The sequence below is a fragment of the Cystoisospora suis genome (genome assembly GCF_002600585.1).
Source record: "Cystoisospora suis strain Wien I chromosome Unknown contig_1718, whole genome shotgun sequence".
In the NCBI taxonomy this organism is placed as follows: Eukaryota; Apicomplexa; class Conoidasida; order Eucoccidiorida; family Sarcocystidae; genus Cystoisospora; species Cystoisospora suis.
The window spans coordinates 6,060-23,078 of NW_027154518.1; the positions used below are offsets into that span (position 1 = coordinate 6,060).

Genomic DNA, 17,019 nt, shown 5'->3' on the forward strand with positions numbered 1-17,019 from the left:
TACGAGTCATGTCGAGGTTCACGTCCTTTTTCTCTTTTCAGGTGTGCACAGGAGAAGCCTTAGTAATGTTTGACATAGGCTTCCGACAAGGAAGAACGTCCTTTAGCAGGGGGGGACCGTACAATCTATTGTTGATCTCTCTCTTTCCGTATGCACAACTACTTGTTGTTCAAGCTGTCTGTGGAGTTGCAGCTCCTCCTGGATGCCAAGGGAAGGAAGTCTTCTGCTTTGCTCTCTTTAGGGAAAGAAAGAAGAAGCCCATCCTATTCGTCATCCTTTGCCGTGGCGGGAGAGGTATCTATTCCTCAGTTCACGAGCATTTCATCTTCACGCGGAGAAGAGTGAGTGATAGATAGAGTGTTTCTCTTTGCATGGTGCAGAGAGGACTAGGCTGTGTTGGCTATTGTAGCCGATAGATACCTTGCCAGAAGGAGGGAATGGAACTCGCGCTGACCTTACTGGAGGTGAATGTGTGTCTTTTGGTTGTGAAAGCACAACGGATTTGTCTTACTCACCTTCCCCAGGTGTCTGTACACTAGGTAGAAGAACTCCTGATGACTGGAGTGACTTGGGGTCTACAACTTCCGAACACCCTCTCGCGTCTACTTGCTTACTTATATTAGTTCTTATCGGTCTCTGTAAAGACATTCTTGTTTGATGTACGAAAAATTACGGATGTTGTGAGGACTGATTCTGCCTCGTGTCCAAGAGATTCACAACTACAGTGCAGTGCAGTGCATGCATGTATTCATTTAGGTGTACAGACACCTCACAATCGGACAGCGTACATACATGCCCACACCTTGACTAAACACCGATCAATTTCCACTTTCCGAAACCTTCAGTTGCAGCTATCGTCTCGACAGCATCTCATTTTTCCTTCCTTCGCTGCATGAAAAGAGTCTCGCGCGTTACTGTCTCCGGCCACCCCGAGTGACTGTCGTAAGAAGGATCCACGTGAACTTTCCCTCTCCCTCTATAAATGTAGCTAGATCGATAGGTGGACGATTCTCAGGTGCGCGGCTCATCCATCGTCTTCTTGTCCTCGCCTCTTCTACTCTTACGTACGACCCCTGAACACCCGTGTGTTCTCTTTTCTTTGTATCCTCTGTCATCGTTTCTCTCAATCCTGGACTGCTCTCTCAGAGACACGTATATATCTATATAGAAAGAGAACAACCTGCTTTTGAAAAGATGTCTCCAGATGTGGTTCCTTCTTGGGTACTATGTACTTCCTCCTCTCGTGATGTGGGTTTGCTTTGCTGTCTCAACAAAGCAAACCCACGCCATGCATGCATGCAAGAAGAGTCTCGCACTCATCGGTAGTTTTGGAATTTTGTATTGAGAACATTACAGGACATCCCATGACAACGACCAATGAAGTCTCGAGCCTTCACCTCTTGAAATCCAAGAAGATAAACAAGAATACATTCCACACGTGTGTTCAAGTGAAGAAAGAATGACCCTTTCATAGGCCCGTCTTATCATACCCATACCTTCCTTTCTTCGTGCCTGTATATACATATATATATATATATATGCATATATATATATATATGTATATACAGGCAACAGGGCATGAACGTCATGAGCGCATTAGCGTGCATATGACGGAGTGTCTTTACACACGTATCAGAAAGGTCTCCATCTCTCCCCCTCCTTCCTCAGCTAAGTAAAATTATCTTGCATAACACGTCTGAAGACTCTACCCACTCTCGCTAGGAGCCCATATATCCATATATATATCTTGCATATGTATACATATATGCATCTTGTATGTATGCATATATATCACGTATATATATATATATATATATATATCTCGTCGGGTGATGACAGAAGAATACCCGCACAATATATATATATATATATGTATATATAGAGAGAGAGAAAGAGAAAGAGAAAGAGAGGGAGAGAGATTGAAGATTGACAGTCAGGCGTCGAAGAAGAGTGAATGAAGAAGATTTTGTCAACCCGATAGCGACAGATAGATAAATAGATGATACAAAGTGATAAAATGAGAAGTGCACGAAAGACGGAATGAGACCAGAGCAACTCCAGCGCGTGTAGTCGCGCCTGCCGGGAGGCAGAGCCTCAAAGACGGAGGAACCAAACTCATAGAACTCTTTATCGCGATGAAATACACGACCCATCGTTTTCCTCTTAGACTCCTACAGCTGCGAGAGTAACAAACTGGCGCTGAATGTCTGTCTCGAGTTGCTCTAATTCCGATACAGCGCCGGCGATTTCCTATGGCAACGAATTCACACCAATCAGAATTAAAGACTTCCGCTTATAGAGGTAAGTATACAGGAAAAAAGAATTCTTTCCTTCCGAGAATCCTTCTCATCATTATTACCAAAGTGAAAGTAGGGAGTGAGAGAAAGGATGATGAGGATGAAGTCGATGCAGCTAGCTAGCCAAGCATCGAGAGACACAACATACTTCAGTAAAAGCAAACACGAAATTAACAGAGGGGGACAGAGGAAGACAGACGAAGGGAACGGTGACAGCAGCTGACGACGTGAGAAGAACACGTAGGTGGAGTGGCGCTCGAAAAGGACTTTAATCAGTCTTACGCCTCCAGATGAGAGAGATATAGATGGGTACCCATGAAGATATCTAGGCATATACGGAGAAACATCTTGAAGTAACTTTGTCTTCTATTCTGTTCATCCCTTGGAAAAGGAAAAGACATCTGAAAAGACCGGTCTCCACGGGAGCGCTCAAAACTATATCGTTCTCTACAGCAAGTTTTACAAGGAAATCTCCTCATATCAACAATACACAAACCCGACATCTCACAAGACCGGTGTGGATATATCCATACATATACCTACATATATATAATATATGATAGAATTCCTATGTATAGAGGTATCTAGTATACAGATGGAGATGCATATAATCTTTGAGAGCCTCCATGTCTATGATGCTGAACAACTCGCCTTTGTCCGATGAGATTCACTACGCGTCGCATTCATACAATATAGGTATGCCTGCATACATAGACAAGTATATAGGAACGCATACCTATCTACAAGCACATATATGTATACTCCTACGGTTGGAGGGCTTACTTCCAGATGTTTGATCGTTGAGAGAACGTTCTGATCATTCTTAGCTTTCCCGTATATCATTAGCCCTTCACCTCCTTCTCCTGCTCGTCTTTCTTTATCTTCTTCTCCGCCTTCTTTCTTACTACGCCTTCTTCTTATATCTAACAAATAAATATACAGAAGGTTCAGAGAGATGTCGAGAAACCGAGGCTGCTAGACACCTCACACCAGTCAATACTAGGTAGATAGACAGTATCTATCTATGTATCTCTGATCTATCTATCTATCTATGCAATCTCACTTCATTGGTCTATCATATGGAAGCATGAAAAGGTATATGTGAAGAGATCTGGACTTGTGCGTCTATCTATTCATGAGAAGATCTATATGCGTGGATACGAAGCTTCTTCTTTCTTATTCTTCTTCTTACCGTCTTCTTCTGAATCCTTTAGAACTCCAAATGGATCAACCACACCTACAGTCGCCAAGAAAGAAAAGCAAACACACACCTGGTGTATGTACATACACCGTGAAGAAAAGCCATATCCGTTGTTTCATCTAGGAGGAGAGAAAAATAGCAACTAAACAAAGGAAAACGATACTTGAAAGAAAAGACAGAGACATCCAGCATTCTCATCTTCGTCAAGAAAACAAAGAAGAAGTTTCCAACAGATTTCGTATGGTCTAAATGAAAAAGGAAGAAGAACGACGAAGAAAGAAAGAACGAAAGAGTGAAAAAGAAAGAAAGAACGAAAGAGGAAGAGAAAACCACCGGCGACGATCACAAGATCAGAAGCAACACATGCCGCCATATACCTATCTACAGATAGGCCTACGTGAGCCGTCCCAGTGAGACAGTAGTGTGTACATGCATCCACGTTAACAATACACAAGATCGTACATACATATTCATACCTACATATACATGATAGAAATCCCTGAATAAGCAGGAGTACGTGAAAGGAAGAGCTTGTCTTCTTCTCCAAGTGTATGTACAGCCAGACGTCCCAGCTAGTCGTGAATTTCCCCTCACTTCTTACCAGGAACAAAAAACCGCGCAGGATCCATCCGTGGAAGTGAACTCCCAACTCTCTCTTCAATCGCTGATACACACAGACACAGAAGAAAGAGATAAGAAAGAAGAGAAGAAGAAAACAAGAACGGCAGGAGAAAAGAGAATGTGTTCATGGAGAGCAAACTCTTCTCCGTGTGATGCAAAGACAGAATGTCTTTTGAGTTCTCTTCTCAGTCCATTTCCTTTCAGATGCATTAGCCGAGAGAGAAGCTTAAGAAAAAGCCCCGCAAGTGTTTCTTTCTTCGGAGATGCAAAAAGACTGAGAGAAATTCTGACGAAAACACTCTCCTTCTTCCTTCCAACTGCGTGCATGAAAACTTAATAACGAAGAAGGAAGATTCACACGAAAGTTCATCTAAATGTTGAGGACTTAATGTGTCTTCCTTCTGTAAGGCACACCAGGTTGTCGAGACCTTATATATGGTGCGTTGGGGTTCTGAAGAGGTGGCAATTCGAAGAGAAAGGAAGGAAGTCGCGTCGTGAAGTTTCTCACCTTTTAAGCAGGCAGGTTCATCGTACCAGATGGTACACCCTCCCTGAAGTGTACATACACATGAAAGAATGTGAAGAATCTGCTTTCCTTTCTTCACTCTTACTACACTCATACTCATAGTAAAGTGTCTCTAAGGCGTCTACATCACACGTCTTAGAAACCCTTTATCACCTATACACACACATATGCGAGGCATGTATGTAAGTATCTATGTAGGTATCCATACATGTATGTGTGTATATCCAGACCCTGTGGTCATGTGGACCTCCTAAAAGACTTGCATGCGCATGTCTATCTGCAAGCACACGAGGATTCCAAGCCTACCAGATTAGACTCAATCACTCGCAGAATACATACAGAGAGGCACCACCTTAACGCTACATATATACAGACTCCCTGTAAAGTATATGTGCCCTCTACATAGCTATACATAGGAGATATATATAAATATATGTATATCCACGAACATTGACATGGAGACAATTCGACGACCTGGCAAGATAAGGCTTACCTTTCTCGTCTAAGAATATGAGGCTTAATCAAAAAAGCGAGATGAAAAGACAAGATACAGTGACCCACCTAAGGAGATACAACGTCAAACCGCATGCAGGGGGGTATACCGTTTCTCTTCTCCTTCCGGTCTACACAAGGAAGCAGGAGGACCTTTGAATTAACAGAGGAATTACACATCTTTTCTAAGGAGAACAGTCGGAGTCATGTTAGCCAAATGACGAGAAACGAAAACAAGCAAACGCATGCAAATTCGGTCGATCTGAAGAGAGGTGAGAATGAAGAGCTAAGAGCTTACCTCTGTAGTAAGCTTTGTATTGTGACATCCGCGGCCCCTATTAGGACATCGATGGTACCTGAAAAGAAGGAGAAGAAGCATCTGCACAGAAATCGATTGCCGGAGAGCAAGAAGAAAAAGAAGGAATAGGAAAGCCTGGGAGGCTCGGCACTGGCATATGCGGTGTTCCCCCCTGTCGAAGGCGCCTGCGCTTGCGGGGGATCTATAAATATGCATGTACATATACTGCTATGTAAGTAGATACACGCGCATCTGAAGAAGTAGGCATACAGATTGACAGATATACACTCAAGTGACAGTGCCTGCAAAAGTACCCACATACAAATAGATCCAGAGGAATGTGGATTTCTCCTGTCTCTGATTAGATAGATAGATAGATAGGATGCATGTATGTTTAGAGAGTATAGTATAGACTGAGGAGCGTGTATCCTACCAGACTTGTTCCTGTGTGGGTGCAGCGAGGCATATCGCCAGTCCCATGCGGTCAGCTCTTCCTACACGTCCAACTCGATGGAAGAAAAGATCAGGATCGTCAGGGAGAGACGTCATTATCAAGAAAGGAAGTTCCTACAAACACATCGGAAAAGGAGAAAGATGAAAAGAAGAAAGTTGCCTATGGTGTGGCTGAGAAGAATGAAGAAGACGTTCTCATTCACTCTTTTTAGGCTCTCCCCTTTGCAGACAGAAACGCCTACACGTTTGTCGGGGTATGTACACCAAAGAACAGAGAGAATGTTTAGTTCGAGAAAGAGGAAGTGCGTGCATGCATCTAAACAGATTTAGAGAAAGAATGATGGTTGCTGAAGAAGAAGAAACGGATTCATATTGCTGATGGATGCCGCGAACATCACACAGCAAACCCTAAACTCCTCAAGAGAGACAGTGTACACTTCACATGCATATAGTACATATATGCACTAATATATATATATATATATGTACTTATATGCACTAGGAAGGAAAGAAAGAAGAATGATGATAAGCGGAGTAAGAAAACAACCGCCATCGCCCCTCTCTTGAGATAAGAAGATGAAGAGAAAGCTCTTTTTCTCTCATCGATCCAATTCGGTCTCCGCCTTACATGAATATCTATCCCTCTTGCTGCGACGTCTGTGCAGATGAGAAATCGAACGTCTCCTGCCTTGAAATGCTGGAGAGCAAAATAAAGGCCGCGCATGCAAACAAAGATCAGAAAGAAAGACATGCAAGAGGGATGAGGGAAGAGACAAAAGTATACGAAGAAATCTACGTGAGTAAAAGACGACGTAGAAGGTGAAGTGAACCAGCGACGACATGTCTATAAGGTAGGCGATCTTCTTCTTCTTCTTCGATGCTCTCTTTTTCTTCTTGTTGCTTCTCCATGAAGACAACAAAATGTGGAGAAATTGAGCTAGCAACATGCAGGAGAAAAGAGAAAGATATGAAGTTCGACAGAAAAGAAAAGAATTGAAGGAAATGTGACGTGTAAACCCAACCGTAAGAAGCTTTTGAACGAGAAAGAGAAAAGCAGACCACCCTTCTCCTTCCTTTACGGCATGGACAAGAGAGAGACCTTCTGCATGCAGCAGAGAAAGCGTTTATCCAATCTATCCAGACAGTGAACCCATATACGCGCACCTGTACATATACAGATAGATGATCTCTATTATCGGGAGGTATGCATATGTATAGAGATGTAGAGACACTTTACCTACATGGGCAGGTAACTACTCAGATAGACACATATGCGACGAGACCGACTAACAGACGTCGATAGACATAACCTCTCTATGACTTCATCTCGCGAAGATAAAGAAAATTAAACAGAGAAATCCATACACAGAGAAGAGACGGCTTTTCTTTCCACCCCTTGAGAAGATTCGTTTGGAGCGATGAGTTTCACATCCAGCCTGGGTCGACCAGAAGAGAGCCAAGAACGCAAAAATACAAACATTCCCCTGTCCCCTTCTGCATGCGGAGGAATATCAAGGAAAGATGCACTCTCCACTCCTAGAAGGAAGAGGAGATTTCTTCCATTAAGTTTCTCTCTACACACTACTTACATCTAGATTTCTATTCCTTTCTTCTTGAGACCTCATCCCGGCTAATACAACACACGAGTAGGGGTTCTCCTTCCCTGACTCAGCTTTGCCTGAAAGAGTTCAATGCATGCAGACATCACCTTCAACACAAAATAAACAGGATGTGATGACACAAACCCCACTGAGGAGCCAAAGAACACACACACTACAACTCATGTAGCCACGCGTGTCTTCAGCTGGGTCAACTGAAGCAGCGACTAGCTAGGTAGCTAGCTACTCGGGCGGTGGGGCGGGGGGCTGGGACTACCTACACAAACAGGCGTTTGGGCTGGAAAGCAGGGTCTGACGGGGAGGAGAAACCACGATATCTTCCACAACCCTGGATATTCTACAACTGCCTATATTTATCTATCTATCTGTCTATCTCCTCTTTTTGAGATCTTTCTTACCTGTGAACTTTCTTCCTCCTCCAAGATGAGTGAGAAACTGCTCGAGGTTATCGCAATCGAGATTTGTACGACAGAAAACTAGACATGTCTCCATCTTGAAGGCATCTGCTAAAGCCACGACAAGCTGTGAAAAAGAAAGAAAGAAAAAGAAAGAAAGGGAAAGAAAGAAAGAGAAAGAAAGATGGGTCTCGGTGTATGAATGCAGTCGCGGAGATGTCCCGCTCCATACAGACACGTGTACAAGAGAGCTATCTCTCCCGTGAGCTGAAGAGAAGAGGAAGGAAACTCCATTTTCAGCATGAAGAGAAAAAGAGAAAGAAAGTAAAAGGCCTTCGAGTCAGAAAAGAGAGAAAAAAAGAAGATGATCATGGCGCGTATGACGTGACCCCTGGCAAAAGATGAGAATTCTCGTCGAAGGATCAGAACAGGGCGCGAGGTAAAGAGGAATGGAAGAAAAAGAAAAACAAACAGTCGGCCGTTATGTGTCTTTCTAAGAAAAGGAGATAGATAGATAGATATATAGACCTGTATCCGCGAATCCATATGCATCTACACACTATATCTATCTATGTATACATATCCCCCTCTCTCTCTCTACATATATATAACCTTACATGTGAAGGAGTAGAGGTAGGTGTACAACGTAGATGTATGCACGAAGTATCTAGAAACACGTCTGCGGATACATAGAGAGATAGATCGCTATTGAAAGATGATAGAAAGAACCGACTCATCAAAGGACGAAAAGAGAGGAGGAAGGAGAGGAAGAAGAGACAAGAGGAGTGACGAAGAGAAGAAATCTCTCTCTCTCGCTCTCTTGCCACATGCGATCTGAGAGATATCAACTGTATCACTATAAAGATGTATCTATACATGCACATGTACTCCCCGTGTCATGACGCTCATACAGGAATAAGGTGCTACGCTGAGAAACATCGAGTATCTCGACGCCAGCCACAAAAGAAGAATCTCTCACCCTTGCTCCCACATACATACACATATACATTCATAGCTATACATGCATATGTATGAGTAGATATACATGCACACGAATACAACTATATCTCTTTATGTATACGTACATGGGGTTTGACTTCCTTGATTCGTTGGGATGCGTACTGAGGGCTTTGCTTGGGGAGAGAAGAAGATCGCGGATGTACTCCATCCGTCTGAGGCTCCACGCGGCCGTAGCTGGGAGATTTAAAGGCCACAGTCTGAAGAGACGCGCGACAACAGCAAGCAGACGAAGAAGAAGAGTTTAGGCAGAAAGCATTCCATCCAGACCAGAGAAACAGAACGAACGCACGAAAGAAAGGAAAAGAGAAACGAGTGGGAGGGGAAACGAAGTCTAGAGAAGATCCAGAAAAGTCCTTTCTCTTAAACCTTACGTATGTATCTTCGTCCGACAGCATACCACGATGCGGCGAATCACAGAGCGTAAAATTGACCCCCTAGTGCACTTCCCTGTCACTACACTTGAAATTTCTATTCCACACTCTCTTCTCTTCTCTCCTCTCGCATGCTTACCCCGACACCTATCTATCGATCAGTCCGTGTACGTCTCCCTCCATAACTGTCTCCAAGCCTTTTGCATACATCTGTGGTCGGCCTTATATATCTATATATGTGTATATCTCTTATGATTGCATCTGCTCGCTTTTCTCTTCTTTCTGCACTCACATCAGAGATTTCAACAGGACACACGAGTGCATGCACGGTATCGGGAATTGTCGCTTTGCCTTTAAGATCGACCCATGTGGGTCTTTCTGTCAGAGCATCGATTGCTCGCCGAACTTCATCTGTATGAAGTGTCGCTGAGAAGAACAAAACTTGCACACCTCGACGGGCTTCAGAAATGCCTCCTTTACTTCCTCCTCCTCCCGTTGCAGATTTCTTAATCCTGAAGAAAGAAAGAAAGGGATAATAAAGAAAAGATGAGGACGTGAAGTAACAGCAAAAAGAAAAAGCAAGTGTAGCGTTGTTTTTCTTCAAGGAGAGAGAGAGACATGAGAGAGAGAGAGAAACGTTCAGCTCTTGAGACAGACAAACCAGCAGACTTCGGAAAGAGAGTGTGAAGGATAAAGTTCGAGGTAGGGGAGTCTGCGGCACCCACGGACACAAAGAAAATTACCCCTAGACCATCTTAAACAGAAGGAAAGACTAAACGCCTGTTTAAAAGTGAGAGGACATTCCCCCGAACAGACGGTCCAAGAGAAGAGGAGTGAAGAAGAGCCACAAGAAGACACATGGATATGGATAGACTGAAGATGGATAATTCCAAGATAGATAGATAGATACGTAGTTAGATAGACTAAAGATAGGCAGATTAAAGATAGATAAATAGAGATTGAAGATAAGTGGATAGATAGACAGATAGATTCAATATAGACAGACTTACCGTAGAATGTCTGCGAGAGCGTCAAACTTGACGAGCTCATCGGCTTCATCGAGAATAAGAAATTTAAGAGAGGACATCGACAGTAAACCTCTCCGTAGATAATCCCCCACCTTCTGTAATGTCCCTACCACTATGTGGGGCTGCGTAACAGCACATACATTCATATAGCAACACCATGCCATACATATGCAGACATCTATATACATATGTATGTATATATATATGGAATGAATATACACGTAGAGAGAGAAGTGTGTACTGTAATTAGACCCAAAAGGCAGGGAGAAAAGAAGTCAAGGACACAGGTAGCAGCAGCAGAGAGACATCTACGCCCATGTAGAAGGTAGGTAAACAGATGTCTATGGCATATATGTATATGGACTAAGTATATAGACCAGATAATGAGATGACAGCGAAAGAAAGAGAGTAAATGACGGATTGGTGTTACTTCAGTCCTCGCACAGATAGATAGATTTAGGATAGATAGATATAGATAGATAGATAGATTTAGGATAGTTAGATAGTCCCAGTCAACTCACGCCTGCAGCAAGTTGATCGCGTTGATGTTTTTCATCTCCTCCCCCAACACATAAGGCAAGTTTGATTGCAGGCGCCTCTAAATATCTTCCTGAAAGAAGAAGAGCATCAGTCATCTTCACTCTCTCCCACTCAAAGAAAGATAGACGAGTTCTCTCCATGTAGACTCCCTTGACACGCAACCCCCTCTCAACTGAAATAATGAAAAGCTCGAGGCGTTGAAGCGTAAAGAGAACGCCCGGCATACCCGCTGGATCATAGACTCGAAATGATTGAGACAAAGGGATTCTAAAGAAACATCTTCTTTCTTCTTGTTCTCCTCCTTAACCTTATCACATCCCCTCCTCTCACCTTCGATCTTACTTTTTCTTCTGTCTCTCACCTCTCTCGTATTTAAGGCCGTCTACGTATGTCACTTTACCTCTACACTGCTTTCTCTGTAGAAACACCTTCTCTCTAGTTTTTATATTCGTTGAGCGGGAAGTTTTGATGCTTGGCTCTCTTCTATGATGCTATCTTCTTCAGGACAGAATATTGCCCACCCCAGATGAAGAGAAAGAGAGAAAGAAGTCTGTGGATATCTCTCTTGAGCACAGATTGGTGAAAGGATGAGGAGCCTATCGATGAAGACAGGAATCCAACATATATATAGATCATTTTCTTATGCTCCACAGAGGAGAGGAGACCTACCAAACTTCTCAAGACATCTGTAGGTTTGCATTGCTAGATCTCTTGTAGGTTCAAGGATAAGGCACTGAACTCCCCCAGTAGATGAGGAAGAGGAAGAAGAAGGATCAGAATCGATTCCCACACATCGGGCATCATCGACACCCGATATCGATGCTACGGCTGTATAGCCTTCTACCGGATATTCCAGATCTGTCTCCGTGAATCGACACCTCACCTGTCAAGAAAAAGGAAGAAGACGAAGAAGGAACAGTGAGAAGCGTCCGGAGAAAAGAAATGAAGATAGAAGAAAGAAAGGATGGTAGAAGTTGTATCATGAAGTTCATGACAACAAATGAAAACACGGAGAACGAAGCCGGGAGAAGAAGAGATAGAAGAAAGAACAGGAAGGAGGTGAAGAAGAAGAGAGGAGAAGAAGAAGAGAAAGAGGAATCTAGAAAGTCATCCGTGACCGTGTATGGAAGCTATGAAGGCCTTCCCTTCAATCCTATCCTTCAGATGCCTACAAGCGCTATCTGCAGGAGACATCCATCTATGCATATCTATATATGTTTCATATCTCATACACGCATCTATGTAAGTATGTATGTGTGTATATACATTGATATATAGATTGACGATAGACAGACAGAGAGATCAAAGACAGATAGATAGATAGAACTCTTCTACAGATGTCTTACATCAAAGTTCTTTCCGCATACAGCTGGGAAGAGAGGAGAATTGCGCAGCTCCTTAGGAAGAATGAAAGCTGTCCCAAGAAATCTTCCGTTTACAGAGAAAGAGACTGTCCCTCCTTCAGGAGTCGTGCGATCAAGGAGACACCCCACAACGTCTCCTTGACCAAAGGCTATGCCGTAATCTTCAAACCGTCTAAGACAAGAAGAGAGGAGAGCAAAAGAAGAAGAAGATGCAGAGAGCTCCTCTAAAGTGAAGAAAAGACACAAGAGAAGAAAAAAGAAATGAAAGAAGAGAAGAGAAGACGTTGAATTGTCTTGGAGAAAACGGAGAGGAAAGAATGAGAGGTGAAGAGAAAAAGAAAAGAGAAAAGAGAAGTAGAAAGAAGCAGGAAAGACGTGAAGAAGAAGGAGAAGAAGAAAAGACAAAGACGAGTGAGAGAGTGATTGATAAGGAGCTGAAGATACGAAGAGTGACGATGAATGCTAGAAGAAGAAAAAGAGGCGGTAAAAAGTAAAGAAAAAGAGGAGGCCTCCCTGCGTTTCTTATCCATTTGAATAGTGAGACTTAAAGGTCTGTATGCATGCATGCTTTACGAGAGAAATCAAAGAAGAGGAAGAAAGAGAGACCTCAGTTAGTACTACGTGAACATGAGGAAGAGCAGCCCTGCTGAAAGGATTCTCCCACAAACGAAAAGATAATTCTGCAAGTAGAAGCCACCCAAGCAAAAAGAAAAAAGGTAGATTTAGGATAGATAGATTAAAGATAGATAGATAGATAGATTAAAGATAGATAGATTAAAGATAGATAGATAGATTAAAGATAGATAGATAGATAGATTAAAGATAGATAGATAGATTAAGGATAGATAGATAGATAGATAGGAGGAAAAACCCAGGGGAGACAAGAGAGAGAGATAGATAGAAGTCATGCTAAAGAAGATGTACTGAAAAATACGATTCAGAGAAGACGCCTTAGATTATCAAGAGGTGTATGTACATACCCATTCCAGCTCTTTTTGCCTGTCCCTCCGTAACCGAAAGATTTATCATCTTTTCCTATCTCAAAGCCTCCTAGACGCGAAGCCCAGCCTACCCTTACTAGGCCTGAGCCAACAAGCTGTACCTCATACTGCAAAACAGAAAGAAAAAGAAGAAGGGAGACACTCCCCATGAACAACACAGTTAGGAAAACGACAGTACAGTAGAAGAAAAAGAGCAAGTTCGGAGAAAAGAAGATAGAGCTAAAGAAGAATAAGAAGTTGGCAGAAAGGAAGACAGCGAATCAATGAAGAGAGAGAGATCAAGGCTTTCCTTGCGAGTAGCCCAAACTGAGCTTCGTGCGAGGGAAGAGACGAGACAGAAGGAAGACGACGAGGAGGAGAAGGAAGACATAACAAGACGAAGACGTAAATAAGGAAGAGGAAGAAGAAGTGAAGCAAAGAAGATAAAGAGCTTGAAGAAGAGATGGATCGATCCAAAGCATCGGATGAGAGAAACAATGAAGAAGAACAAGACAATCTCTCAACTTTGCTTTGTATGTCAGTACACCCAAGAGCACACTGAGACGAACTGGGTGTTTGCGAACGCAAACGATTCTTCACTTTTCTCTACCTCTTGTCTTTCATCCCATCTTTCCCGACTATCTCGACAAGCAAAAGAAGAAAGATCTTGAAGAAGCTGAAGAGAAGAGAGCTAACAGCAGGCTTCATCTCTAACACGAAAGTGGTACTCACTCGATAAGCATGCATGCGCTGGTGGTAGAGTGCAAAAGAAAAGACGAGGCGAGCCGAAGACAATGTCCTACCCCGAGGGCATTTCGTCTATGACTAAAGATGCACTTTCAGTATTGGCCACCCATTGAAACTGTAGCTAGCATCATTTCTTACTTCTTCTTGGGGCCGTGAAGAGACACATAGAAGGATGTGAGAAGTTAGAGAGAAATGATGTATAGCATAAGAGATGTTGCCCCATATATACCATCGTACTCTACCAATAGAAATCAGACGTATCGCTAAGCCGTAGAGGTCTTCCTATGAAGAAGAAGATGAGGGACTATCCTCCCTATCTGCCTTCAAAACACTGGAACTCCCCACACACATACCACCCGAACTACCTCTATACGCATATACAAGATGTATACATATATCTATATATATACCATATATACACATGTATATGTCGGATCAAGTAGGAAGAAGCTTACCATATATTTTCCTCCTAGCACAGCTGCGGTACCTCTGACACCTCGCCATCCCCTTGGATCCGAGCAGTTGCATCTTCTTCCGCCTTCTCCAATACACACCTGTAGATCTCTCGAGTTCTCGTCCAGCGTGCACCCCTCACTCTCTACGGGACCTCATAGGAGGGAAGAAAAGGAGCAGCAGAGTTACACTTCAGTCATAGAGATATCAAGACAATATACGCAGTCGCAAGAAGCTCTGTTTCTTCGTCTCACCCGAAAACGAAGACGACAAAGAAAGAAAGAAAGAAACCGACCCAGAGAACGGAAGAAAGACCAGGCGGCAGATAAACATTTGTATGGATTGAACACGAGAAACCGTGTGAGTAAGGATGAAACAGTGAGGATTCATTAGTATGAAGGGGGAGATGACCTGAAAGACAGAGATCATGCCTGGAGTTCCAACTCTACCCCGTCCTCCCTCTCTTCCGCTGGCTCTCTCTGTCTTGTTCTTTCGATCCTTTCTTTCCATCCGCACTTCCTTTGTCTTTTCTTCTGCCAAAGAAAGCAGATTTACCTGATGAGGAAGAAGTAGCCGGAGAAGAGCGAGATTTCTTCAATGCGGCTGCAGCCCTTGCATGCGCGGCAGATCGAAGTCTTTCATGTACCACTTGGAGTGCAGGAAGACCAAATGCTCCTGTCTTTCCGCTTCCCGTCTCAGCAGCTGCACATACGTCGCCGCCCTACATATAGAAATACATGCGCATGCGAGAAGCAGAAGACGATCTATGAGGGAACACGAGCAAAACGATGAGGAAAGAGAGTCTTCACAATAAAGTGATAGAAGACCACCCCCGTCCACTGGCAGTTCAATTCATGTTCCTTGACAGATACATACAGAGAGAAAGGCATATAGAATCAGAAGAGGATACGCAGAGCTGGATGGGTCTAGACTACACAGTTGAGAAACACAGCGGCTTGAAGGAATTCATACACCACGTAGAGAACGAATGATGGTTGGTGGATTCGCATGATGTCGATTCAATATACGTCGCCTACACAGAGACGTACATGTTTGGCGATAACTAGTGTGAGATCCTGGTGTACATATGGAATAAGATCGATATGCATGCACTGTCGAGAGACGCTTTTCTATATGCAAAGACACCTCGATCGTGACAAAGGTGACGTCCTTGCGTGAGTGAGACTTCCAGAGATGTATAGATAAGAAGCATGCTTTTTGGCCTACTCGCTCGCTTGCAAGAACAACGACGTACAAGGCTGAGCAGACGGCATCTAGATGAATATAGTAGAAGGGAAACCAAACTTTAAAGAGGAGAAAGCGCCAAGTAAAAACACCGCAGGATTCAATCTGCTTTCGTATCATCCTTTCTTCCTAGGGTGACTGATTTGTAGCGAAAGCCATTAGGAAAGAAAGGGACAGACGCACCACCCCGTAGAAAGCCGAAAGTCAGTAATAGCTCAATAGGAAATGAAACAGAGAAGCGACAGGACCGCGTCCATGCCTCCACGAGCCTACAGTAAGGCGGGAGTCTGCATGTCGCTTCGTGTTCATTTGTAAGAGGAGAGGGCTGCCAGATAGAGATACAGGTATGTAACTATATCGTCACTGTAAATGCAACACTTCCCACGTTGCCCCGATACGAGAGCCCACAGCATACGAAATAGATGGACGTGTTTAGAGATGAAGAGCCGAGAAGAATAATGAAGTTGGGACAGAAAGGTCTTCACGCAGTGGGTGGAGAGAAAAGGAAGAATGCGAGAGAGAAAAGAAGCCGACAAAACTTACTCCAAGAATGAGAGGAATAGCATCAGCTTGTACTGGCGTAGGAAGAAGCCAGTCTTCTTCCTCGATGGCCTTGATAATCTCTGGGCATACTCCCAACTCTTCGAAGGCCGACATTTTACATAGGGATGAAGAGTATAAAGGAGAACTAACGGCCTCTTGAGACACAAACGACGGAGAGCGAAGCCGAAGGGTAAAGAAAAGATATGGGAAAGCAGGGTCTGAGAGGCGCAAGGGAAAGAACAAATGGACACAGAAACACGGACGAGAACCCAGACACCGGAGCACACCTGGAGACACGTAGACAAGCCAGAAGAGCGTGCAAGAATCCAGAAGGCAAGGTACAGCAAGCAGGGCGCAGTCGGTGAAAAAGATAGGAACGGAAAGCAAGACACTACGGGAAGGTCGCACGAGTGAACAGGGACAGACAAGACGAAGTACAAGCGGCAAAAAAGGAAAAGCCCCGGGCGGGACAACGAGGAGGGGAGGCTTGAGAACTCACGATAGATATGTACGAAACCGATCATGAACACACAAGGAAGATGAAGCTGAAAGAGACCAGCGGATGTATACCAAGCAAGCAGAAAAGTTGATACCGGTGAGTCTCCTGGTCGCTCAGCTGTCGATACACTCCGGGAGCACGCTCGGCGATGATTCCAGACTCCTTGCCTGCCGTCCAGTTTTCTTGCATTGGTTTTGATAGTATTCGGACTCTAGCGAGGAAAGGGACCATCATGCTGAGACACAACAACAATGGCTACATCCAACCTTACCAGATACGCTGTTCGATACAGTAGGGAGTTTAGTTAGTACTATCATGTTCTCACTT

General features: G+C 43.7%; 1 protein-coding gene across 1 annotated transcript; it reads right to left on the bottom strand.

Annotated features, from left to right (window-relative positions):
- Positions 1–1,870: 1,870 nt before the first annotated feature.
- Positions 1,871–17,009, bottom strand: CSUI_003806 (atp-dependent rna helicase ddx1). The gene is made up of 20 exons (XM_068064001.1): positions 16,194–17,009; positions 14,961–15,126; positions 14,408–14,550; positions 13,206–13,333; positions 12,208–12,397; positions 11,531–11,744; positions 10,843–10,931; positions 10,304–10,443; positions 9,586–9,805; positions 8,988–9,119; positions 7,906–8,029; positions 7,478–7,566; positions 6,517–6,585; positions 5,869–6,002; positions 5,436–5,493; positions 4,628–4,670; positions 4,100–4,162; positions 3,490–3,534; positions 3,081–3,220; positions 1,871–2,250 (listed from the first exon to the last, which is right to left on the bottom strand). The coding sequence occupies exons 1-20, from the start codon at positions 16,305–16,307 to the stop codon at positions 2,164–2,166; spliced, it is 2,388 nt and encodes a 795-aa protein (XP_067924022.1). The 5' UTR covers positions 16,308–17,009; the 3' UTR covers positions 1,871–2,163.
- Positions 17,010–17,019: the final 10 nt, after the last annotated feature.

Coding starts and splice junctions, on each gene's coding strand:
- CSUI_003806 (XM_068064001.1), bottom strand. CDS start 16,307: ATGTCGGCCTTCGAAGAGTTGGGAGTATGCCCAGAGATTATCAAGGCC. Junction 8,030..8,987: donor TCAAGGAAGTCAAACCCCAT/GTACGTATACAT, acceptor TCTTTTTCACAG/CTTGTCGTGGCTTTAGCAGA. Junction 4,671..5,435: donor ATACAAAGCTTACTACAGAG/GTAAGCTCTTAG, acceptor TGTACACTTCAG/GGAGGGTGTACCATCTGGTA.